This window comes from Bubalus kerabau, chromosome 10 (genome assembly GCF_029407905.1).
Source record: "Bubalus kerabau isolate K-KA32 ecotype Philippines breed swamp buffalo chromosome 10, PCC_UOA_SB_1v2, whole genome shotgun sequence".
NCBI classification, from domain to species: domain Eukaryota; kingdom Metazoa; phylum Chordata; class Mammalia; order Artiodactyla; family Bovidae; genus Bubalus; species Bubalus kerabau.
This window is the reverse complement of record NC_073633.1, coordinates 82,114,614-82,135,303: the sequence shown is the minus strand read 5'-3', so window position 1 is coordinate 82,135,303 and position 20,690 is coordinate 82,114,614. Positions and strand designations below refer to the sequence as shown.

At 44.1% G+C, this 20,690-nt stretch overlaps 1 protein-coding gene across 1 annotated transcript in view; it reads right to left on the bottom strand.

Annotated features, from left to right (window-relative positions):
- Window positions 1–1,424: 1,424 nt before the first annotated feature.
- The window catches only part of FNTB (farnesyltransferase, CAAX box, beta), a 79,484-nt gene continuing 60,218 nt past the window's right edge, over window positions 1,425–20,690 (bottom strand). Inside the window, exons 8-12 of the mRNA XM_055538359.1 lie at window positions 15,311–15,440; window positions 12,585–12,717; window positions 7,192–7,303; window positions 5,846–5,960; window positions 1,425–1,733 (exon numbers count right to left, since the gene is read on the bottom strand). Coding sequence (XP_055394334.1) covers window positions 1,602–1,733; window positions 5,846–5,960; window positions 7,192–7,303; window positions 12,585–12,717; window positions 15,311–15,440 — 622 coding nt within the window. The 3' untranslated portion in view covers window positions 1,425–1,601. The remainder of the gene's footprint in view (window positions 1,734–5,845; window positions 5,961–7,191; window positions 7,304–12,584; window positions 12,718–15,310; window positions 15,441–20,690) is intronic.

Sequence of the window (20,690 nt, the reverse complement as noted above, 5' to 3'; positions counted from 1 at the left end):
GAAACCTATGTGTGGAATGCTGGACAAACAAGGGCTCCAGGGAGGTTGGGTTCTCCCCCTCTTTGTTAGGTCCTCCCTGTCTTCGACTGGAGAAGGTGTGGGCAGGAGGAAGCCAAGTCACACCTCTTTGTAAATACTGACTCGCCCAGTCTGGAATCACATACAGGAGGAGAGAGGGGACCCAGAAGCAACTTGGAGAGCTCCTAACGCTGGACACTCGGGAGTTTTCTTGGTACCAGTCACGAATGAGAGACGTCATAGAAAAGGTTATTTTTTTATTATTTCAAGGAGGTAATACATAGCTCAATACGCCAAAGCACTAGGGAATTAGAGGCAGCAGATGGCCAGAGTTTTTGAGATGAGCCTTACGCTGCATCTCTGGGTCCCCATCCGCCCACAGCCCACGGCTGCTTACAGGAAGGCCAGACCAGCGACACGGAGCTTGCTGTGACCATCGGAGTGGATAGGTGAGCCAACAGCACCCCTACTAACCAAGAAAGGGTTGTTCTGTGTGGGCAGTAGGGGCCCTGCCAGGCTGAACACTCTGGGCAGCGCTCAGGCCTGCCCTGGCAGCATCCAGCTTATCTAGCACTAGGTTTTCTTTCTCTGAGCCTGGAGTAGGCAGGATGTGAATAAATCCTGGGTCAGAAATGAAGGTGAAAGACTTAGTGGTGTTAATACTCGGGGTGAGAGAAGACAACACTGTCTTTCAGAAGGGTGAGCAGGGAGTCGGGGCAAGAAAGACGGAAACATAGCCTGGCCAAGGGCTAAAGGTGCTGCCTCGCAGTCTCCAGAGGGGCTGTTCAGAGCATGTGATGGGGTGGATCTGGGGCTGCTTCCTCTGGCTCAGATTTGAACAAGAAGTTCGTTTTCCACTCATAATTGGTTCCCGGCTCTAAGCTACCACAACTGAGGCCGAGGCAAATCCTGCCCATGCAGCAAGCTGGCCTTGGAGATGTGTGGTCAGTGCCCAGTCTGGAGAGGGAGGGACTCACACCTCCCGAGCCCTTCTCCCCCAACCCTAGCTCCTTCCCCTTGCAAGTAACCAAGCTGGGAGGCGAGGACCTTAGGCACCTCTGAGTGAAGCCCCACCACGTTATCTTCCTGGAAAATTCATTTTGGTGAAACTCAAAGCCCCTGCCTAGGCTTGGAGCAGACTTCTTTGCACCCACAGGAGGCCATCTTCCTGGTGACGCAGTGGTAGCACACGTGAGAATCGCAGCAACAGCTCTGAATGCTGTAATACTCGGACATCATTCATTTCAATGGACGGTCGCGCTGGCCAGCTGGCGATGCGGGGCTGCTATTCCAGCACGCACTGCTCCCCAACCAACCCTGGCCAGGCCAGAGCCGGTCCAGATGCTACACAGCTGGTAGGTTTTTGGTAGGACGGGAGTGGAAAGAATTTTTAAAAAACCACACCATTGTGTTCTCTGAACCAAGAGCCATCAGTTTTGTTCTGTTTAACAAAAAAGGACAAAGAACCAAGCTTCACAGCGGCCAAGGCTTGTGCAGCACAAAATGCAGTATGTATTGACATGTATAAACCTTGGTCTGACTGGGGAGATGGGTGAACGCAGAGCTGCAGGACCCCGTGTCCCCTAGTCAGTGGCAGGCTCTGCTGATGCCTCATCCTCATGTTCCTCAAAGCCTGGAACCGGCTTCTGCAGAAAGTGCATGGTAGCCTGGATCACTTTGTCTGGTCCAATATTGTACACAGGGTGAGTGGGCTGCTGCAAAGAGAAGAACAGATGCCAATCAATCACCCCATGGCCCTTGGACATGTGCACAGCCTTTGCCCATTAAATGCACTTGTAAGAATATAACAAAAATCAGAGCTGTACATGGAGATTTATCTTACAAGGCCCTAAGGTTCAACAACAGGGTACTGGTAAAAACGTGTTCTACCACATGGGACACAAAGGAATTATAGAGCCATTAAAAAAATATGCTTTCAAATATTTGATGATATTGGCAAATACTTACATTACATGAGGATAACATTATGTGTGATATCCCAAACTTACTTTTTAAAGTGTTTGTAGATGTGATGTATATGGAATATTCCAAAATAGGAGCAGTGACATGACTATTTAAAATTTTCTAATTTATACTTTTATATATATCTCAATTATTAAAACAATGACCATGCATTTATATTTATAATCAAGAAAAAGGTACACAACCCTAACATTTAAGTAAATGTGTCAGGCCATATATAAATTATTTTATCCCACTGCACCACAGAGACTCTGGTTTGAGACAGGGTACAGTCCTGGGCCAGGATTCAGGATTCTTCCACTCTGGGACAATGAAGAAGGGGACATAATTGCAAGAGATTTTAAAACTTTAAAGAAAATACCATGCCCAGTTTCATGCCAAAATATAAAGATTTTGATAAACTGAGCAGCTTTATAGGACAATATGGATTTTCAAAATTGCTCAAGAAGAAATCCTTTAAAACCTATATGAATAAGTTAAATAACAATTGTTTATTCTGCTACAACCATTTCCCCCACCCCACCAAATACTAGGTCTACCTGTTTTCTCGAGCAAGTGTTAGCTTATAATCTCTAACTTACATAAAATTTTCCAAAGAAAAAGTAGGGTAGGAAGATACCTATCTAATTTTATGAGGCTATATTATCCTGAAACACAAACTGGAAAAGAACAGTACCATAAAACAAAAATTTAGATCAATCTTTCTCATGAACACACATGCAAAAAAAAATCCTAAATAAAAACATGAGCCAAAAACACCACCAGGGCAAATCAGCAGTGTGATAAACCAGCACACACACATACTCTCTATTATAACCAAGTAGGGTTTATCTTTCTAATGTAAAGTTAACATCACAATGTGTATTAACAAAACATAATACAGATTAAAGGAGAAAAACCCAGATGTGGAAAAAAGCATTCAATAAAATTTAACACTAGATTATGATTCAAACAAAAAACAACTCAGCAGACCAGGAAAAGGGGGGGAATATCCTTAACTTGACATGTAATATTTATCAAAACCTCACAGTCAGCATCTTCCTGAATGGTGGAATTATAGAAGCCTTTCCATTACAATCTGAACACTTTCTATTACCACTTCTGGTCAACACTCCACAGAGCGTTTAGCCAACATAGCAAGATAAATAAAATTATCTTACATGGCACGATAAATAAAATTCTTAAGCATCAGGAAGGAAATGGCAAAACTGTCCTTATTTGAAGATGACATTACGGTCTAAATAAAAAAATCTAAGAGATTCTATAGACAAACTATTAACAACTATTAGAATTCAGTGGGAATTCCCTGGTGGTCCAGTGGTTAGGACTCCAGGCTTCCACTGCAGGGGGCTGGATTTGACCCCTGGTCAGGTAACTAAGATCCCATAAGTTGCTTGGAACAATAAAAAAAAAAAAGAATTCAGCAAGGCTGCTGGGTGCAAAGTTAAACAACAATTATCAATAGCATTTCTATACATTAATAACAGCCAATTATAAAATAAAGTGGAAAAAAATACTCCAGTCACAATAGACACAAAAACTATAAATTTCTTAAAACATAAATCTAATGAGATATGCTAGTCCTTTGTGGGAAATGATAAAAGACCATTAAAATGTAGGTAAAAAACCTGAAAAATATTAAGGGAAGCCTTAATATTAAAGTCAGTTGTCTCCCATTAATATTACATTCAGTGCAATTCAATTTGTAATACAAATTCCACTAGCTTTTGTGGAACTTAATAAGCTGATCCTAAAATGCACAGGAAATCCTAAAATGCAAAAGGCAAAGGATAATGAAAACAAAAAAAAGAATGAGGTGGGTGAGTGAGACTTGCTTACATGCATTTACGATTTGATAAGACAGTGAAGATAATAAAACAGACCCATGGAACAGAGTGTCCAGAAACAGAATCAACTCATAAACAGAAACTTGAGTATGTAACAAACATGTGATACACATCAGTAGGAAAGGTGGTAAACTTCAGTAAATGGTGCTAGTCAACTGGTATCCGAAACAGGAAAAAGATAAAATTATATCCAACCCTCACTACAGATGGAAATCAATTCCAAGAGAATTTAAAAAAATTAGATGGGAAAAGCAAAATTTACATTGTTTAGAAGAAAATATATTTATGACCTCAGGTAGGAAAAGATTTCTTAAGTAACACCCCCCCCCCAAAACCTTTGAAAACCAAAAAGGCAAATAAAATTATTTACTTCAGAGTTAAAATCTTCTATTCAAGAAAAAACACTAATAAGGTGAAAAGTCACAAACTGGAAGATTCGCCACACACATACACATAGCATTGACAAAAAACTAGTGTCAAGAACACGCAAAGAACTGCAACATGCATAAGAAAAGAGCAAACGAAATTACAAATCAGTGAGAAAATGAGCAAAGGAAAAAAGTGGCTGGCGATTTACAGAAGACATAACACAAATGGCCAAAAAAATGTTTGAAAAGATGCTTAGCCTCACCAGTAACCAGGGAAATGCAAAACAAAACTGAGACGCTGCTAGTCAAGTTAGCAGAAAGGAAATATCTAACTACAGCACAGCTCAGCTTGGTGCTGTGTGAGTGAAAAACAACCCAGTCACAAAGGGGTACAGTTCAGGGCCATCTAGTGAAGATGAAGGTGGGTGTCCCAGAGAAACTAACAAGAATGTTCACTGCAACACCTCGTGTCACAGCACAAGCTGAAACCGTCTCGATGCCGACCAACTGGAGACTAGAAAACTCAACTGGAGTACACCTAAACAAGGGGATCCCATACAGTAGTCGAGATGAATAAATTAAAGCACCATACATGAAGTCGGCTAAACCTTAGGGTAACGGTCAGTGAGAAAAGTGATGCAGTAGATAGCTGTTATAAAGCAACGGAAAGCATACAAAACAACTCTTTGATTTGTGGATACATACCTCTGTAGTGATAGCACAAAAACATCTGCAGGCATGATCAGTGATGAATTTAGGATGGGGTTACAATGAGGAAGGAGGGAGGGGAAGGAACGGAAGAGGGCTGCGTAGCAGGCAAACATATGAGAAAGCTGAAGGGTTGTTACTTGGGTTTTCTCAATTGATTAGTGAGGCTGAGCATTTTTTCATCCACCTACTGGCCATCAGCATTTCTTCTGCTGGAATATTTCATGACAGTCTGCATGGGCACATCATCTGACGGCCATGGACAGTCTTAGTTGGAGTCATGTCTCAGGCTCCTGACTAGGTTCAGAAGCCATTGCCTGTGGCCAGGCTGGTCTGAGGCTGGATCCCACCGTGAACAGCCTACCCACAGGGGGCTGATGGTTTTTGAGGGAAGCAGACAAAACCCAGTTAAACACACATGGCAAATTGTGCTGGTGCTACGAAGGGCACAAATCATACTCTGGCCGAGTGTTTCCGGGCATCTCATTTATAGACGGTGGTCTGAGAGGGTTTCTCTGGATGCAGGGCTGCACGTTGAGAGCTCCAAGAGAAGACATCAGCCACACAGGGAGGGGCTGCTGCTGCAGATGCAGAAACCACTGCTCCCAAGCCAGCTTCCTCGGAGACGGGGACTAATGACAAGTGGTCTGGGTCCTAGACTTCGGGACACAGGCATACACCCTCTGTCGCAGGCTGGATCCCTGCTTAGAACCTCGAGTTAGCCCGGTCAGGTGCTCACAAATGGGGAATGGGCTGCAGACGGAGCGGGTGTGGGGACGGCAAGCTCACCAGCCCGTCCATGGGGGACTCTCGTGTCGTCGGTTCTGGAGGCCCCACAGGGCTGCTCTGCCCTCCTGCCAGCCCCGTCCTGAGGGCCCTGTGGAGAACCGGTGGTAAGCTCCCCCCCGCATCCCGCCTTACCAGGGCGTTTTCAGGTACACCCAAGACCACATTGTGCAACATGGCTCCGCTGCCGAAGTGCTGGGCTATGGATAGGCCACTCAGGCAGTAGCAGGTGTGGTAGAAGTCCCGGGACCTGCAAGGATGCGGCAGCTCTGAGTAGGTATCCTTTGCTCCCCACCTACCTTGGCACAGCCTCCGACGACAAGGCCATAGATGAGGCCCAGGAAGCACTCAGGGGACCAAACCCACCCTCCACACGCCTGGAAGCCTGGCTTCTCCCATCAGCGTTTTTCCGAGCTCCACCCTGCCTGACCACAGGAACTGTCTGTCCTCTTGACTTCCTTCTAGGAAGGGCTCTCCAGGGTAGTGTTGCTAAATCCAAAGAGTACATTAAAAAAAAAAAAAAAAGCCATAAAAAATCCCACACCAAAATTTCTAGAAATGGGTCAAATTCTTTCTTCAAATGGGTCAAAATTTACAAATGGGTAAATTGCTAGGGGCCAGCCTTCAGCTGAGCCTTCCCCTGGATGCATGCAGGAGGAGGCAGGATGTGTGTGTGTGTGCAGGGGGCAGGGAGGGGGTCGGGCTGGGGGATGAGGGAAGTGAGCAGCAAAGGGAACAGGACTTGATTGGCTTCCCTTTTTCTTTCAGTATGGCACCTAAAGGTGTTCAATCTACTCTATGAAAGCTGTGATTATAATCTCTGTTTATGACATTCTTGAGAGTCCCTCAGACAGCAAGGAGATCAGTCGATCCTAAAGGAAATCAACCCTGACTATTCATTGGAAGGACTGATGTTGAAGCTGAAGCTCCAGTACTTTGGCCATCTGATATGAAGAGCCAACTTACTGGAAAAGACCCTGATGCTGAGAAAGATTGAGGGCAGGAGGAGAAAGGGACGACAGAGGATGAGATGGCTGGATGGCATTACTGACTCTATGGACATAAATCTGAGCAAAGTCCAGGAGACGGTGAAGGACAGGGAAACCTGGCGTGTTGCAGTTCATGGGGTCGCAAAGAGTCAGACTCGACTTAGTGACTAAACAACAACAGCATGACACCCAGGAGTTTTAAAACCCTGTATCCTGTTCTATTTAGGTCCAGTTGGTTAAATAAAAGAGGAAAGAAATGTTACCCACGCAGCAATCTGTTTACCTAACTGGTAAGGGGGTGCAGGTAAGCCGGGAAAAGGAGGGAGCTGGAAGCACAGGAAGGATGCATGGTGGAGAGGGCTGCTCCGTGCCCGGCTGCTCCCACGCCATGTGGGCACTGAGCAGCTGCAGGGACAGGGCTGCCCCGTCCGGGTCTGAGCAGGCCTGCGTGCTCAGCCCCCTCGCCCCGCCCTCCCGAGACAAGGCACTCACTTGCCAGGTTTGTCCAGAAGCCCCCCGGTGGGGCACTGGCAGCACATCAGGATGTACTCCTGCAGGGCCTGCTGGTGAAACATCCAGTGACTCATGCTGAGGGCAGGGTCACCTGCAGAGGACAAAGGGTCAGTGCGCGCCTGGGTCTGGGAGACGTCCTCGGAGGATCAATGCCTACTTTGTATTTCATGATCCAATAGGAACAGTCAAGGTTTCCCCCCATTCTGCTTGGACTAATCTTGAAAATCACATTCTTGGGACACATCCCTTCTCTGGAACCTTAAAATGGGTCAGAGAGCAGCAGGTCAGAGCAGCACTTGGCTTTACCTGAAGCATCTCCTTCTCCTTACCTTGGATGGCAGTTCTAAACCACATCCCTTGCAGGCACAGACGAGCTTTTTAGCTCAGCTTTCCACACTGACCTCTGCTGCTGCGCCTGACTGGGTTCACAATTCCTCCCCTTGGGCTTCTTAAGACTTTTCCTCTAGCACGTCTCTCTTGTCAACCAGACTCTTGATTAGCTGAGAGAACTCCAACAGGGGTAATACTGGCTGTTGCTTCCACTTCTCTTAGCCTGAATTTAATCCATCTCTAAAGGGAATTCTCCAGCTAGTCTCTTGACTCAAAAAGTTTCTCTAAGAAGAATTCTAATAACCGCCCTCCTGCATCATATGGTAGTCTAAGCAGAAATTGGGATTCTGGTGATAATACTAAAGTACTGGCCAGCAACCGAGCTTCTTCACTCTGAAGTTCAACCAGCGGTCAGAGAATCTGTGGACACGGTTATCAGGGGAGGAGGAGGGACAAATTACCACCCAGCAGATGTGCATGGAAACATTTATATGAGAATTGTTTTTAAAAATACACATATAGGCTGTGCATTAAGTCTTCGGTCAATTTTATACTTTGATACACCTGGTCTACAAAGGTAGTGAACACCCTATAAATGGCAACTGAAAGCTAATTTTTCTGTCTTTTTTTGTTTTATGCATTTTTCTATGCAGGTATGATATTTCTGTATCTTATGTCTTTCATTTAACTCTAGAGGCATACACTTTTCTGTTCTGCTACATAATCTTCATAACCATCATTCTGAAAAGCCACAGAGTATTTCGTAAGTGGACACATGTAAGGGCATCAACATAGGCACTGGACCCAAACTCTCACATATATGCATAGAGAATCTTCTATGGTAAACATTCATCAAAGTTTATAGCAAATGTGGTACATAAAAAGAACTTTCCAAGTGAGTTAATTTTGGAATATTCATCTACATAGACGACTACAGAAAATAATCATTTTCAGATTTCTTAAATGAGAGATGGGAGGAGAGATGGGGACAGTCAGAAAGTGACTGCTATCTCCTGGGTTGAGCCCTGGATGACGTGCATGGTCGGCTGATGCTTGGGGGCCGCGTACAAAAAACACTCATCTTCAACACTCAAGTCCCGCCCGGCCCCTGAGAGGCTCACACTGGAAGAGGCACACGGGAACTGAGCCTAGGGAAGAGGAGCACAGTCAGGGCCCCCCTCTCGTGCCCAGCCCAGGACACATGCTTCCTGAAGTGCTCACAGTACTGTAATTACTTTCCTCTTTGTTCTTTCTCCACCTGTGAGCACAGCGCTGTAGGAGATACACACAGATATGACGGGACTTCTCTCTAGCGTACTTGTTGCCAAGGCTATTTCCAGTTCCTTGCAATCATAAAAAATGCCGCAGTAAACACCTCAGTGAATCTTCTCTATGTTTAGGATTATTTTCTTGAAATAGAGTCAAAGCAGTGGAATGATTCAGTTAAAAAAGAATAAACATTTTTAAGGCTTTTCATAGATACTGATAAACTGCTTTAAGACTTCCTATAGCTGCCAGTAAAATTTAAGATTTTTCCTGTACCACCTCCAGCATTGGTTACTTTTAAAAAGTTCTCGGTGATGCATGTGTAACTGAATCACTTTGCCGTACACCTGAAACTAACACAGTGAATCAACTACGCTTCAGTATAAAATAAAAATAAGATAAAACATCATATATGGAAACAAGTTTTCAGCATTTAAAATGTTAAAAAGAAAGAGTACCTAATTATTTATCTCGCTTTTAATTACTAATTAGGGTGAAGTTTTTTCATAACTTGCTTACTAGTTGTATTTCCTTTTGAAAGTATCCTTTGTCTTCTGAGATACAAGAGTCAGTTTTATTAACCTAACTTTTTACTGTATTTACCCTTTATCTGTATCATATGATATACTTATTTCTCCCTTTTTGCTCTACTTTTTGGCTGATTGGGTTTTTAAAATTACATAAATATAGTTTACCATATGCCATAATGACACTGTTGATTTTTCCTTTGTGATTTCTTCTTTTAAGAAGCACATTCAATGGGCACAGGGATTGCGGCAGGGGGGCGGGGAGGCAGGGAGGGGAGCGGGGAGGCAGGGAAGGGAGCATGAACATTCTAAAACTGATCGCAGGGGTGGTTGCAGAACTCTGAAAACACTAAAAACTACTAAATTGTACACTTCAAATCAGTAGATTGTTCAGCATGTAAATTATATCTCAAGAAAGCTGTTATTTTAAAAAGCGTATTTATCAAACTTTAGGATTAACTATATGAAACATCAGTATAAAATATACCTTTATTTCATATCCTATAATAAATAAAAGACTGTTACCGTAAGGTAAATGATAACCTATCACTAAAATTGGAATCTGAGAAGAAAATGCTATGTTTATTATTAAATAGATTATAGTGTTGCGGTTACCTCCTACCTTCCTCAAAGTTCATAAACTCAACAAGAACTTCCTGAGATCCTGAATTCGCACATCAACACACATAATCACAGAGGGATAAAAGGTGATATGATTACAGAGTAATAACTGTGCCTTTTAAATCCTTTATCCCTCTCCCTTAAAATACAGATCCCCATTATAATGTCATTTTGCATTTCACAGGTTCATTTTATCTGAGAAATCAGAAGTTTTTCCAACAGTAACTGACAGGTACAGCCACATGGAGCTCAGTCTTGTAGGTGGACGGCTATGGAGTACGTCCCAAGCCAGCAACCAGTAACTACCAATCCAAACAGAAACTCACAGGCCTGCTGCGGTCTTACTGCTCCACAAAAAAAAAGTGACTTAGCACTGGACGTTTTAAATATATTAATAATAATTCATTCTTCTACTCAAATACTGTCTTCTATGCCTAAGGCAGCCACCTCACGGACTACTGACGGCCTGACGACCACTCGCCGAGTCAGGGATGGCCTGGGTTCACGTGCCACAGTGTGCTGGTCCCACGTCATCGTTTTAATTATCAGTGTCAGCATCATCGCCTTTGAAAAACATATTTGTTCACTTACTAAAATAAAAGTAATACACATGGTAAAAGAACTGCGGTGTTGGAGAAGACTCTTGAGAGAGTCCCTTGGACAGCAAGGAGATCCAACTAGTCCATCCTAAAGGAGATCAGTCCTGAATATTCATTGGAAGGACTGATGTTGAAGCTGAAACTCCAATACTTTGGCCACCTGATGTGAAAAACTGACTCATTTGAAAAGACCCTGATGCTGGGAAAGACTGAAAGCGGGAGGAGAAGGGGATGACAGAGGATAAGATGGTTGGATGGCATCACCGACTCAATGGACATGAGCTTGAGTAAACTCCGGGAGTTGGTGATGGACAGGGAGGCCTGGCATGCTGCAGTCCATGGGGTCGCAAAGAGTCGGACACGACTGAACGACTGAATTGAACTGAACAGTGGGATATAAAACTTTAAAAGTATGTTTCCTGGGACTTCCCTGGTGAATTGCATACATACTGCTTTGAAACCTAACTTTGACTACAGTATATTGTGAGTATCTTTCTACATCGCATCTCCTTCTGACTCTCAACATCAATACTTTGACCACCACTCAAAACTTCCTCCCAGATCCCTGCCTGGTCCAAGACCACTATTTGCTGAGAAGTGAGCTACAGGCCTAATATGGGCCTCCTCCCAGGGAGTGAAAAAAGCTGGAAGCACCAAAATTCACAGACAACTGACTTTCTTCCACAGGCAAATGTGGAAATATGACCAATCCTCCAAAACTTGTGCTATAAGAAAGCAAAATGTAAAGCAGGGACCCCGTGAAGACTTGGGCAGGTAGGGCTCCTCTTACCCTCTCACCAGATTCTCCCGGCAGCTACAGAATGACTGCATCTTATCCCCTCCAGGGACAGGCTTGTGAAAGGCGGAGAGTGTTACCAGAGGTTTGACCTCACCAGTTCCAAAAACAGAGATCACTAGAACCCCAAGTTATTTCTTGTTTTGAAACACTGGACTCTCAGGGAATCTCTGATTTCCTACTCTAGTGTCCAAAGCAGAGACCACGCAGGCTCCAGAGTCAGCGGGAGGCCTCAGCTCAGCACCTTGAAACCGGGGCTCTAGGCAGAGAAATCTTAGGACAGGCTGTGACAGGGAAGGTGGGGTGATGGGGACACAGGAGAGAGCCTCTGTTTACTTCAAATAAGGAACTAATGCAAGGGACTCAGGAAAAAACAGCCAAACAAGAGAAAGTTGTGTGTCCAGCAAGCGGGTGGGCGAGAGGATGAGGGGCAGTAGAAAAGAATCGTATCTCTACATTTGAGCAAAGAATAACCCAACTACTAAGCTTTCTTCTGGGCCAAGGGCTCATACTCCAAGACTGGTCAGCACACAGCAGAGCCGCCACGATCTCCCCTCTCCCACCGGTTTCCTTCCTGTCCTCACATGAAGTAAATGAGAAAGATGATTCAGGAGGCAGCCTGAGATTTTGAGAGGTAACAAGGCAAGGCTCCCAGAAATTTGCTCTCTATTTCCCTGCTTGGATTTGCATTCCCATCTGAGGTCCCACAGAGATGATGAACCCAGGTCTCTCTACTCCAGTGGTGGGGGATTGGGGGTGGGGAGGCAGTACTAACCTGCATCCAGGATTCTTCAGTGAACTTAAACTATGACATTTCTAATGGCAGCCGCCATGCAGCCAGCCTGGCGTGGTGGCTCTTTGCTCCAGGGGTTCTTTCTGCCTTTTTGGCACTGTTGTGACCATGTGCACAGTGTGGGTTTTCAGTCTGGCCTGACTCACACAAAGCTCTGCATCGGAACCTGTGGCTTCACACTCCGCTGAGGTGGCAGTCACCACGCAGCCAGGCGCCCACCTCCCCCACCTGCCACAGCCGGTGTGAAGCAGCAGTGACCTCTGAACCCAAGGACGAAATCCTAGCTGGCACACGCGTGCCTAGGGCGGGAGGGTCCACACTGGGTAGTCAAAATCCAGGATGGACAGAGCCTGTTTCAACCCCTCTAACCAAGCGCCCTGGCCTCCGACTCGGTCAGCAGCCGAGGGGAGCCACCAGCCCCGCCAGCACCCCGGGCTCACCTTGGGCGTGCAGTGCGCGGTGAAGCAGGGGCAGGAGACCCGCCTGCCAGAAGGAGTAGCAGCCATCTACCAGCTTGTTGCAGCGGCCCTGAAATCCACCTTCAAACCTCATCTGCCGGCTTGTCACCCATTGCTGAGCAGAAGACAGAGAGAGAGAGGCGCCAGAGGTTAAAAGAAACACGTGATCCAGCCAGCTCTCCAGAGGCCGGTCTGGGAGGCAGCGTTCCCAGGTTTTGGCTTCTCAGCTCCTGTTCCCTTGCTTTGACCTCAGACTTCCTCGCCCTCAACGTCACAGAGGGCTCTACACTGCAACAGCTAGTTTAACGCTCTGGAGGCAACCAACATGAATTCCTGCTCAGAGCCTAACAGACAACTAACCTGGGTTCCAAGAGGGTTCTGGTGCTGAAAGAACAAAGGGGCCAACCTGGCCTGGAAGGAGACCTGCAATAACGCCTCTTAATAAACAAGGTGTAACTGGGAAGTTTCAGGCCAGACCACCAGTGGCTCATTTCTATTCACTTTCCTTTCTCAGGGAAGTTTATTATAAGCAAATAAATGGAATTTTGTGCCACAGATCATCAGATGATTTCACACCATTTTTGGCAAGGAAATTCACCCCAGGTTTCTTAGCACAGCCCTCGGCCCTTGCAGAACCGGGGCAGAAGCCACTAGCCCTGGTGAATGAGGATGGCTCCGTGGGCTCTAGCCACTCTGCTGCTCCAGGGCAAACTGGCTGGCTGACAGAAGAGCCTTTACCGTGAACCTATAAAATGGCTCTTGGTGTCACTCAGTGGTCACACATGATACATTCCTCCCTTATCTCCAAGTTTTCTAAACACACTGTACTTCGAACAGCAAGATAGTCAAGGGCTTGGCCTCGAGGAATGAGCAGACCAACTGGCTGAGCAGATAATACTTCCATGTCCCTCCCAGCCCCTCAAGACAGTTCCAGCCACGAGCCAGGATCTCAAGGAGCTGCTTCACCAAACTGAAAGGGACAGAGGAGGGCGTTCCCCTGGACCTATGTTTTACTACACTGAGTTCCTGAAACGAGTCACTGAGGACCCCCTTTGGAAGAACCAGTCCAGCCCTCCTTTAATGAACAATTGTAGAGTTTAGATTGTATCCCTGTTCAAGGCAACACCACCCATAGAGTCACAATCCTAAAACTCTTGGAACGACACAAAACACACTGCACTGCAGGTACACACACTAATACATCCCCAGTCTCCCATGAGCCAGTGCTCAGGACTGATGCCATCTAATGAAAGCAGGCGAAGCACTGCTCAAGCAAACAGGCAGTACAGTAGGGAGTCCAGTCTTCATTTTTGCTTACCCCACAGATTACATGTTTATAAGCCAGACTAAATAAATTTTTTCAGTGCCTAAGCCCACGGATTTATTCTGTTTCCTGTGGCTATATGAAATCATAAAATCCTTCAGATATGGGTCCTAGTTCTCCCAGAGCAAACAGAAGGGAGGGAGTAGTTTGGGTAAGAAGGATGCACCTACTACATACCAGGCTGTTTCATGTATATTATCTTCTCTGACCTTCAAAGAACTATTACCTCTACTTTATGGAGAAAAAGAGTTGAAGTTAAAACAGATTAGACAATTTTCCCAAGGTCACATGGCTATGAAGTGGCAGAGAAAGGGTTGAAATCCAGAACACTGTTACTGGAACTGGGACATCTGCTTATTTCTTATTTCTGCCTGGGAGATGGGGCTTTTATGTTTCACACATTGTTAGTGATCAGGTTTTTAAATGTCTGATAAACTCTAAGTCTATGCATAAAGTTGGCCATTTGGGCATAACCCCTTCAGGCTTTGAGAACCTTCAAGAAGAGTATGCTACAGGAGGCTTCCTAAAGGCCAAGACAAAATGCCACTGGTCGTATCTGTACAGGGTAAAATATAAACTCTCTTGGGACCCCATGGTGGGTCTCACAACAGTTCCTACAATGGCAACCTGACATCTGAACTTAGGGAGAGGAGATGAATGTCAGTTGCAGCTGATTTGCTTTGAGGTCATGATCAGGGAGTAAAAGCTTCACCAAAGACAGCTCCTTGGTGGCTGTGTGTGTGTGTAAACCAGGCCTCCAATGGTAATTTAGCTACAATTTAACAAGTCCCTGAAACTGACTGCACTCTGGATAATGAGTTCACTCTGAATAATGGGCAGGAGCTTGGAGTTGAGACATGAGCGCCTGGGCCACCCTCTCCGTGTTATTCCCAGCAGTGACCAGCTTGTGTAAAGGTAGCTACGAAATACTCACATAGTGTGGAGGGTAATAAGAGCTCTTCTCATAACTTCTTCTCCCAGGAGAATCTTTCTAAGATATGTGAAAACCTCTAGTTTTAAGAGACTGAAGCTATACTCTCCTAGAAGTAGGAGGCAGGTACTGTGGCCCTCCCCAGATGTCTGAGGGACTCAAGAAGGCTCTGGGGTTGGCCTAACACACGATGTAGAAGTTCAGAGCAGGAAGAAGGAAAGACAGGAGGAAGGGAGCCGAGACCGAGAGCAGATGTTCACCCCCTGCACTCTCTCCTAACAGTGTTGGGCGATCCAACATCTGCATCTGAAGCTTTGTTACACGACTGTCAGCCCAGAGCTCAAGGTAGGAACTGCTAGCTCTTCACACAAACGTCCCTGAAACCAGCATGTCTGAGCGGTCACATCCCAGGGCCCTGGGGCCTGAGGGGAAGATAGATCACCAAGTACTTACTAGTAAGCTCTTCAAGTTCAAGGAGCGCTCCTTCTTGAGGATGACCAGCGCAGCCAGGCCACAGAACGTGTAGCCGCCATGGGCTTCCATTCCTGGTACCCCGCCAATCCCACCTTCCCAATTCTGACACCTGGGAGGAGGTTGAGAAAACCCGACTGAGTGTCAACCAATGAGCACCCTGGATGGCAAAGAGTGAAGTGGCTCAGCTTAAGGCGTACACTGCTGCAACTATATTCAGTATCTTGTGATAAACTATAATGGAAGAGAATATGAAAAAGAATATATATATATAATGGAATTAATGTGCTGTACATCTGAAACACAACTTATAAATCAACTCTTCTAATTCTATTTTTAAAATTGCAATTATGAATGGAAAGATGCCAGCTAATTAACTTATAGAAATGCCTTTTCCTCCGCCTGCAATGTGGGAAACCTGGGTTTGATCCCTGGGTTGGGAAGATCCCCTGGAGAAGGGAACAGCTACCCGCTTCAGTGTTCCAGCCAGGAGAATTCCATGGACTGTATAGTCCATGGGGTTGCAAAGAGTTGGACACAACTGAGTGACTTTCACGCTTCCCTCAAAAAGAAAAAAGGAAATAGTCTACTAATGAACAAACATAGAACCTCAAAGCATCACTTTTTGGAAAGAGTTATGAAATCATATGTATACTGTGAGAACCATAAGGTTAAAATAAAACTGAAAAATAATTGCTAATGATGGTTATCTCTTAATACAAATCTACTGCTGATACCTTTCCTCTTTATTTTCCTGTGTCTTCAAAAAGCTTCCAGAATGAACATATATACCCTTATAGCTATCCAAAGTAAATTTATTTCTCCAAATTACAAGTTCCTATATTTTCAAATTATTACTATAATAATTATTATTGGGATTATAAGATAATTAGATAATGTAAGATAATATAGAAAATATGACTGTATTTTCTAGTCATAAAAACTTAACACTCTTTGGCCCAGCAATATTAGGGTCATTTCTAGGAATTAAAGGGATTCCCTGATAGCTCAGTTGGTAAAGAACTCACCTGCAATGCAGGAGACCCAGGTTTGATCCTTGGGTTGGGAAGATGCCCTGGAGAAGGGAAAGGCTACCCACTCCAGTATCCTGGCCTAGAGAATTCCATGGACTTTATAGTCCATGGGGTAGCAAAGAGTCAGACATGACTGAGTGACTTTCACTTTCACTTTTCACTTTCTAGGAATTAATTCTACAAAGTAAGTACGAATGTGTCCAAAGATAAGATGATAAGAATGTTTATTATATCCCCATTTATAATAGTGAAATGTTAGAAACTCAGAAACTCAATAGTAAGGGACTGGTTATATAAATTATGATGTATCCATACAACAGAATACTATATAGTCATTTAAAATGACATTACAGAAGTATACTTTAAAATGTTCCAAATACATTACATGAAAAAGTCATAAAATGATAATGTACTGCATGATTTTTCTGGAATTCTGGAAAGATAAGAAACATGAGTGGTTGGTGACTTTAGATTTTCTTTTTGCATGTCTTAATAAACCTGTTTTATCTGTGATATAAAAAAATTTTCCTTCCTGTATATTTTCATATAACATAGAACTTTACTTCCAATGATCTACAGATATGTATATAGAGTCACATTCCCTGCAGGTGTATCTGCCTCACAAATCCTCACAGGTGTACAGGTCAATGAGCACTTAATCCAACTTCCGAGTGGAAGAAAAAGGAATCTGTAGTACTTCCTGTCTTCCAGGCACCTCTCATTAAAGGAGAGGCCTTGGGAATTCAGAGGCCTTTTTCAGAGAGGCCTGATAACCTCAGATATGCAGATGACACCACCCTTATGGCAGAAAGCAATGAACTAAAGAGCTTCCTGATAAAAGTAAAAGAAGAGAGTGAAAAAGTTGGCTTAAAACTTAACATTCACAATACTAAGATCATGGCATCTGGTCCCATCACTTCATGGCAAATAGATGGGGAAACAGTGGAAACAGTGACAGACTTTATTTTGGGGGGCTCCAAAATCACTGCAGATGGTGACTGCAGCCATGAAATTAAAAGATGCTTGCTCCTTGGAAGAAAAGTTATGATCAACCTAGACAGCATATTAAAAAGCAGAGACATTACTTGGCCAACAAAGGTCCGTCTAGTCAAAGCTATGGTTTTTTCAGTGGTCATGTATGAATGTGAGAGTTGGACTATAAAGAAAGCTGAGTGCCAAAAAATTGATGCTTTTGAACTGTGGTGTTGAAGAAGGCTCTTGAGAGTCCTTCGGACTGCAAGGGGATCAAACCAGTCCATCCTAAAGGAAATCGGTTCTAAATGTTCGTTTGAAGGACTGATGTTGAAGCTGAAACTCCAAATCTTTGGCCATCTGATGCAAAGAGCTGACTCATTGGAAAAGACACTGATGCTGGGAAAGATGAAAGGCAGGAGGAGGAGGGGACAACAGAGGATGAGATGGTTGGATGGCATCACCAACTCAATGGACATGGGTCTGAGTAAATTCCCGGAGTTGGTGATGGACAGGGAGGCCTGGTGTGCTGCGATTCATGGGGTCGCAAAGAGTCGGACACGACTGAGCAACTGAACTGTACTAAACCGAGGCTCAGGGAGTTCACTGCAGAGTCAAAGACTGGCTGCTGCCCCCTGAATAGCTTCTTCAGCATCCTCCATCCCTCAACCCCATGGCCACCCAAAGACCCACAATCCAAATTTTCTTTCCAATGCATCTGGCTTATTGGAGCATATGAACACCTCAAGTTTGAAAGGTTTGATGAGTGAAGAATATGCAAGGGACCTCTTAATTTTTTTTCCTTAACTTTTCTTAACTCAGCTTTAAAACACACACACACACACACACACACACACACAATATGCATTTATTTACACATTCCACTTTCCATCCATTTGTTTTCACATGCATGAGAGCAATTTAGCAAAATTCTTTGGGAGTTTCTTCTAGCTAAATATAATGGATTGAAAAGAGCCCAGTAAAATGAAAGTAAAGGAATTTTAAAAAAGGATAAACACATAAGGATAAGGAGAATAGGAGAGGATATAAATACAGACAGGAAATAACAAAATTGTGAAAGCTGGAAAAGGATGAAGATAAGAAGTAACTGACTTAATAGAGCCAAGAAACCTACACCAGCCCTGGGAGGAAAGGAGGGCTGAAGCAACAGAAAGCAAGGTGATGTTCTCTGATGACAAGTTGAGGGACATAAACTACCCCTAAAGTGGGAAGGTTTTCAACTGAGTTGACTGGGGTAAATTGATAAAGAGACTCAGCTAGACTTCCAGGTACCCAGCAGATGGGAGGCTGCAGGGGCTTAATCAAGAAGTGTGAATTCCAGGATTTCCAGCACAGCTGAGAGCAGGCAGAGGTACTGTACTGAGCAGGAGGATTCAGTGAAAGTCTATGACCTGAGCAAAAGCACTCCCAACCCCTTTCTCTACTGTTGCTGTTGTTTAGTCAGTATGTCGTGTCTGACTCTTTGCAACCCCATGAACTGTAGCCTGCCAGGGTCCTCCATCCATGGGATTTTCCAGGCAAGAATACTGGAGTGGGTTGCCATTTCATTCTCCAGAGGATCTTCTTGACCCAGGGATCAAACCTGCATCTCCTGCATTGGAAGGTGGATTCTTTACTGCTGAGACACCAGATAAGGCCCTTTCCCCTATTAGAGTTCACAAAGCTGGCTGCTAGCTTCATACCATAACCAGGAATCTGGAAGGTTCTCCACAGAAAAATCCTATGTATACTGATATATGAGAATTCCCCCATGAATGGCTGGATCCCAGGCCACTCTGGCAAACATAGCTCTCCATCAGCTTTCTAGCACCTGACTCTTAAATATGAACATCAGACATTTAAGCAAAGGCTCTTACATGAAAGAGATTTTTATGTAAACATGACATAGAAATAAAACAAATAAAAATAAATTGGAGGAAATAACAAAAGGAGCAGAAGTAAACTTTCTAAACACTGCAAGGACAAAATATCCCTGAAACAAGAACAAGAGTACATAAAAAAGAAGTATCCATTTTTAATATAAATGGAGATTAAAAATAAGCTTTGGAAAATTTTACACAGAATTACAGAAATAAAAACTCAATAGAAGGATTAGAAGATAAAAGGTAAGGGAACCTCTTAGAAAGTATGGAAGTAAAGTATATGCAATTCTAGACTGAAGATACCTGCTGAGTACCCAGCACCATGAACAACAACAAAAAAATCCTATCATGGCTCATCAGAGGGTGGGAAGATTTGGGAGAATGGCATTGAAACATGTAAAATATCATGTATGAAATGAGTTGCCAGTCCAGGTTCGATGCACGATACTGGATGCTTGGGGCTGGTGCACTGGGACGACCCAGAAGAATGGAATGGGGAGGGAGGAGGGAGGAGGGTTCAGGATGGGGAACACATGTATACCTGTGGTGGATTCATTTTGATATTTGGCAAAACTAATACAGTTATGTAAAGTTTAAAAATAAAATAAAATTAAAAAAACAAAAAAAAAAAACAAAAAAATCCTATCATGGCTCATCATCATGAATTTTCCAAACAGCAAGAATAAGAGAAATAAGACAGAAACAGACAACGAGTTGGGAATACAGTGGACTGGGAGGCAGTAACGCACAGAGGATACCATAACAAGTTTTACCACTTAAATACCTTTGTATTTCAGCTTAATATCAAATTCAACATCCCATCATTTGACGCATATGGAGACTATGACATGGAGAAGTTAAACAACTTGACCAAGGCCACTAAGCTAATAAATGACAAAACTGGGCTTCAAACCCAGGCAGTCAGAATCCTGCAAATATTAATAACTACATGCTCTGGACAAAACACACTAAAACTACTTCCTGAAGTCTCAGCAAAAGTAAAAAGGTGGAGATTTGAAAGTTGGAACAGTCAGTCCCTCCTCTCCCCCATTCCTCCCTTTTCTTTTTTTCTGATTTGCCCTGAGGATGGCTACAGTTGCCCAACAGTGGCAAGCAGCTCAGTGGAAGGCAGATGAAACTGAAAGCCCCATATTTCTGGCAAGAAGAACCAGAATGACAGAAATTGATGAGGAATCCCAGAAAGAGGAGAGTCAGAGAAGGAAAATACCAAATTCCATGTTTAAACTTCGCTCAAGTTTCTACCTGACCCTGGATCATGCCTGCACTGGACCAACTGAAAGCAGTTTCTAACCAAGAACTGAGCCAAGAGCTGGGCCCTGCCCACTGCAGTCAGCTCACCAAGATGACTGAAGAAAAAGATCAACACTCTTTAAAGCAATCTAATGACTCCAGTTTCTACAACATAACATCACAACATCCAGTGATGCGAGCTAAGTCATTTCAGTCACGTCT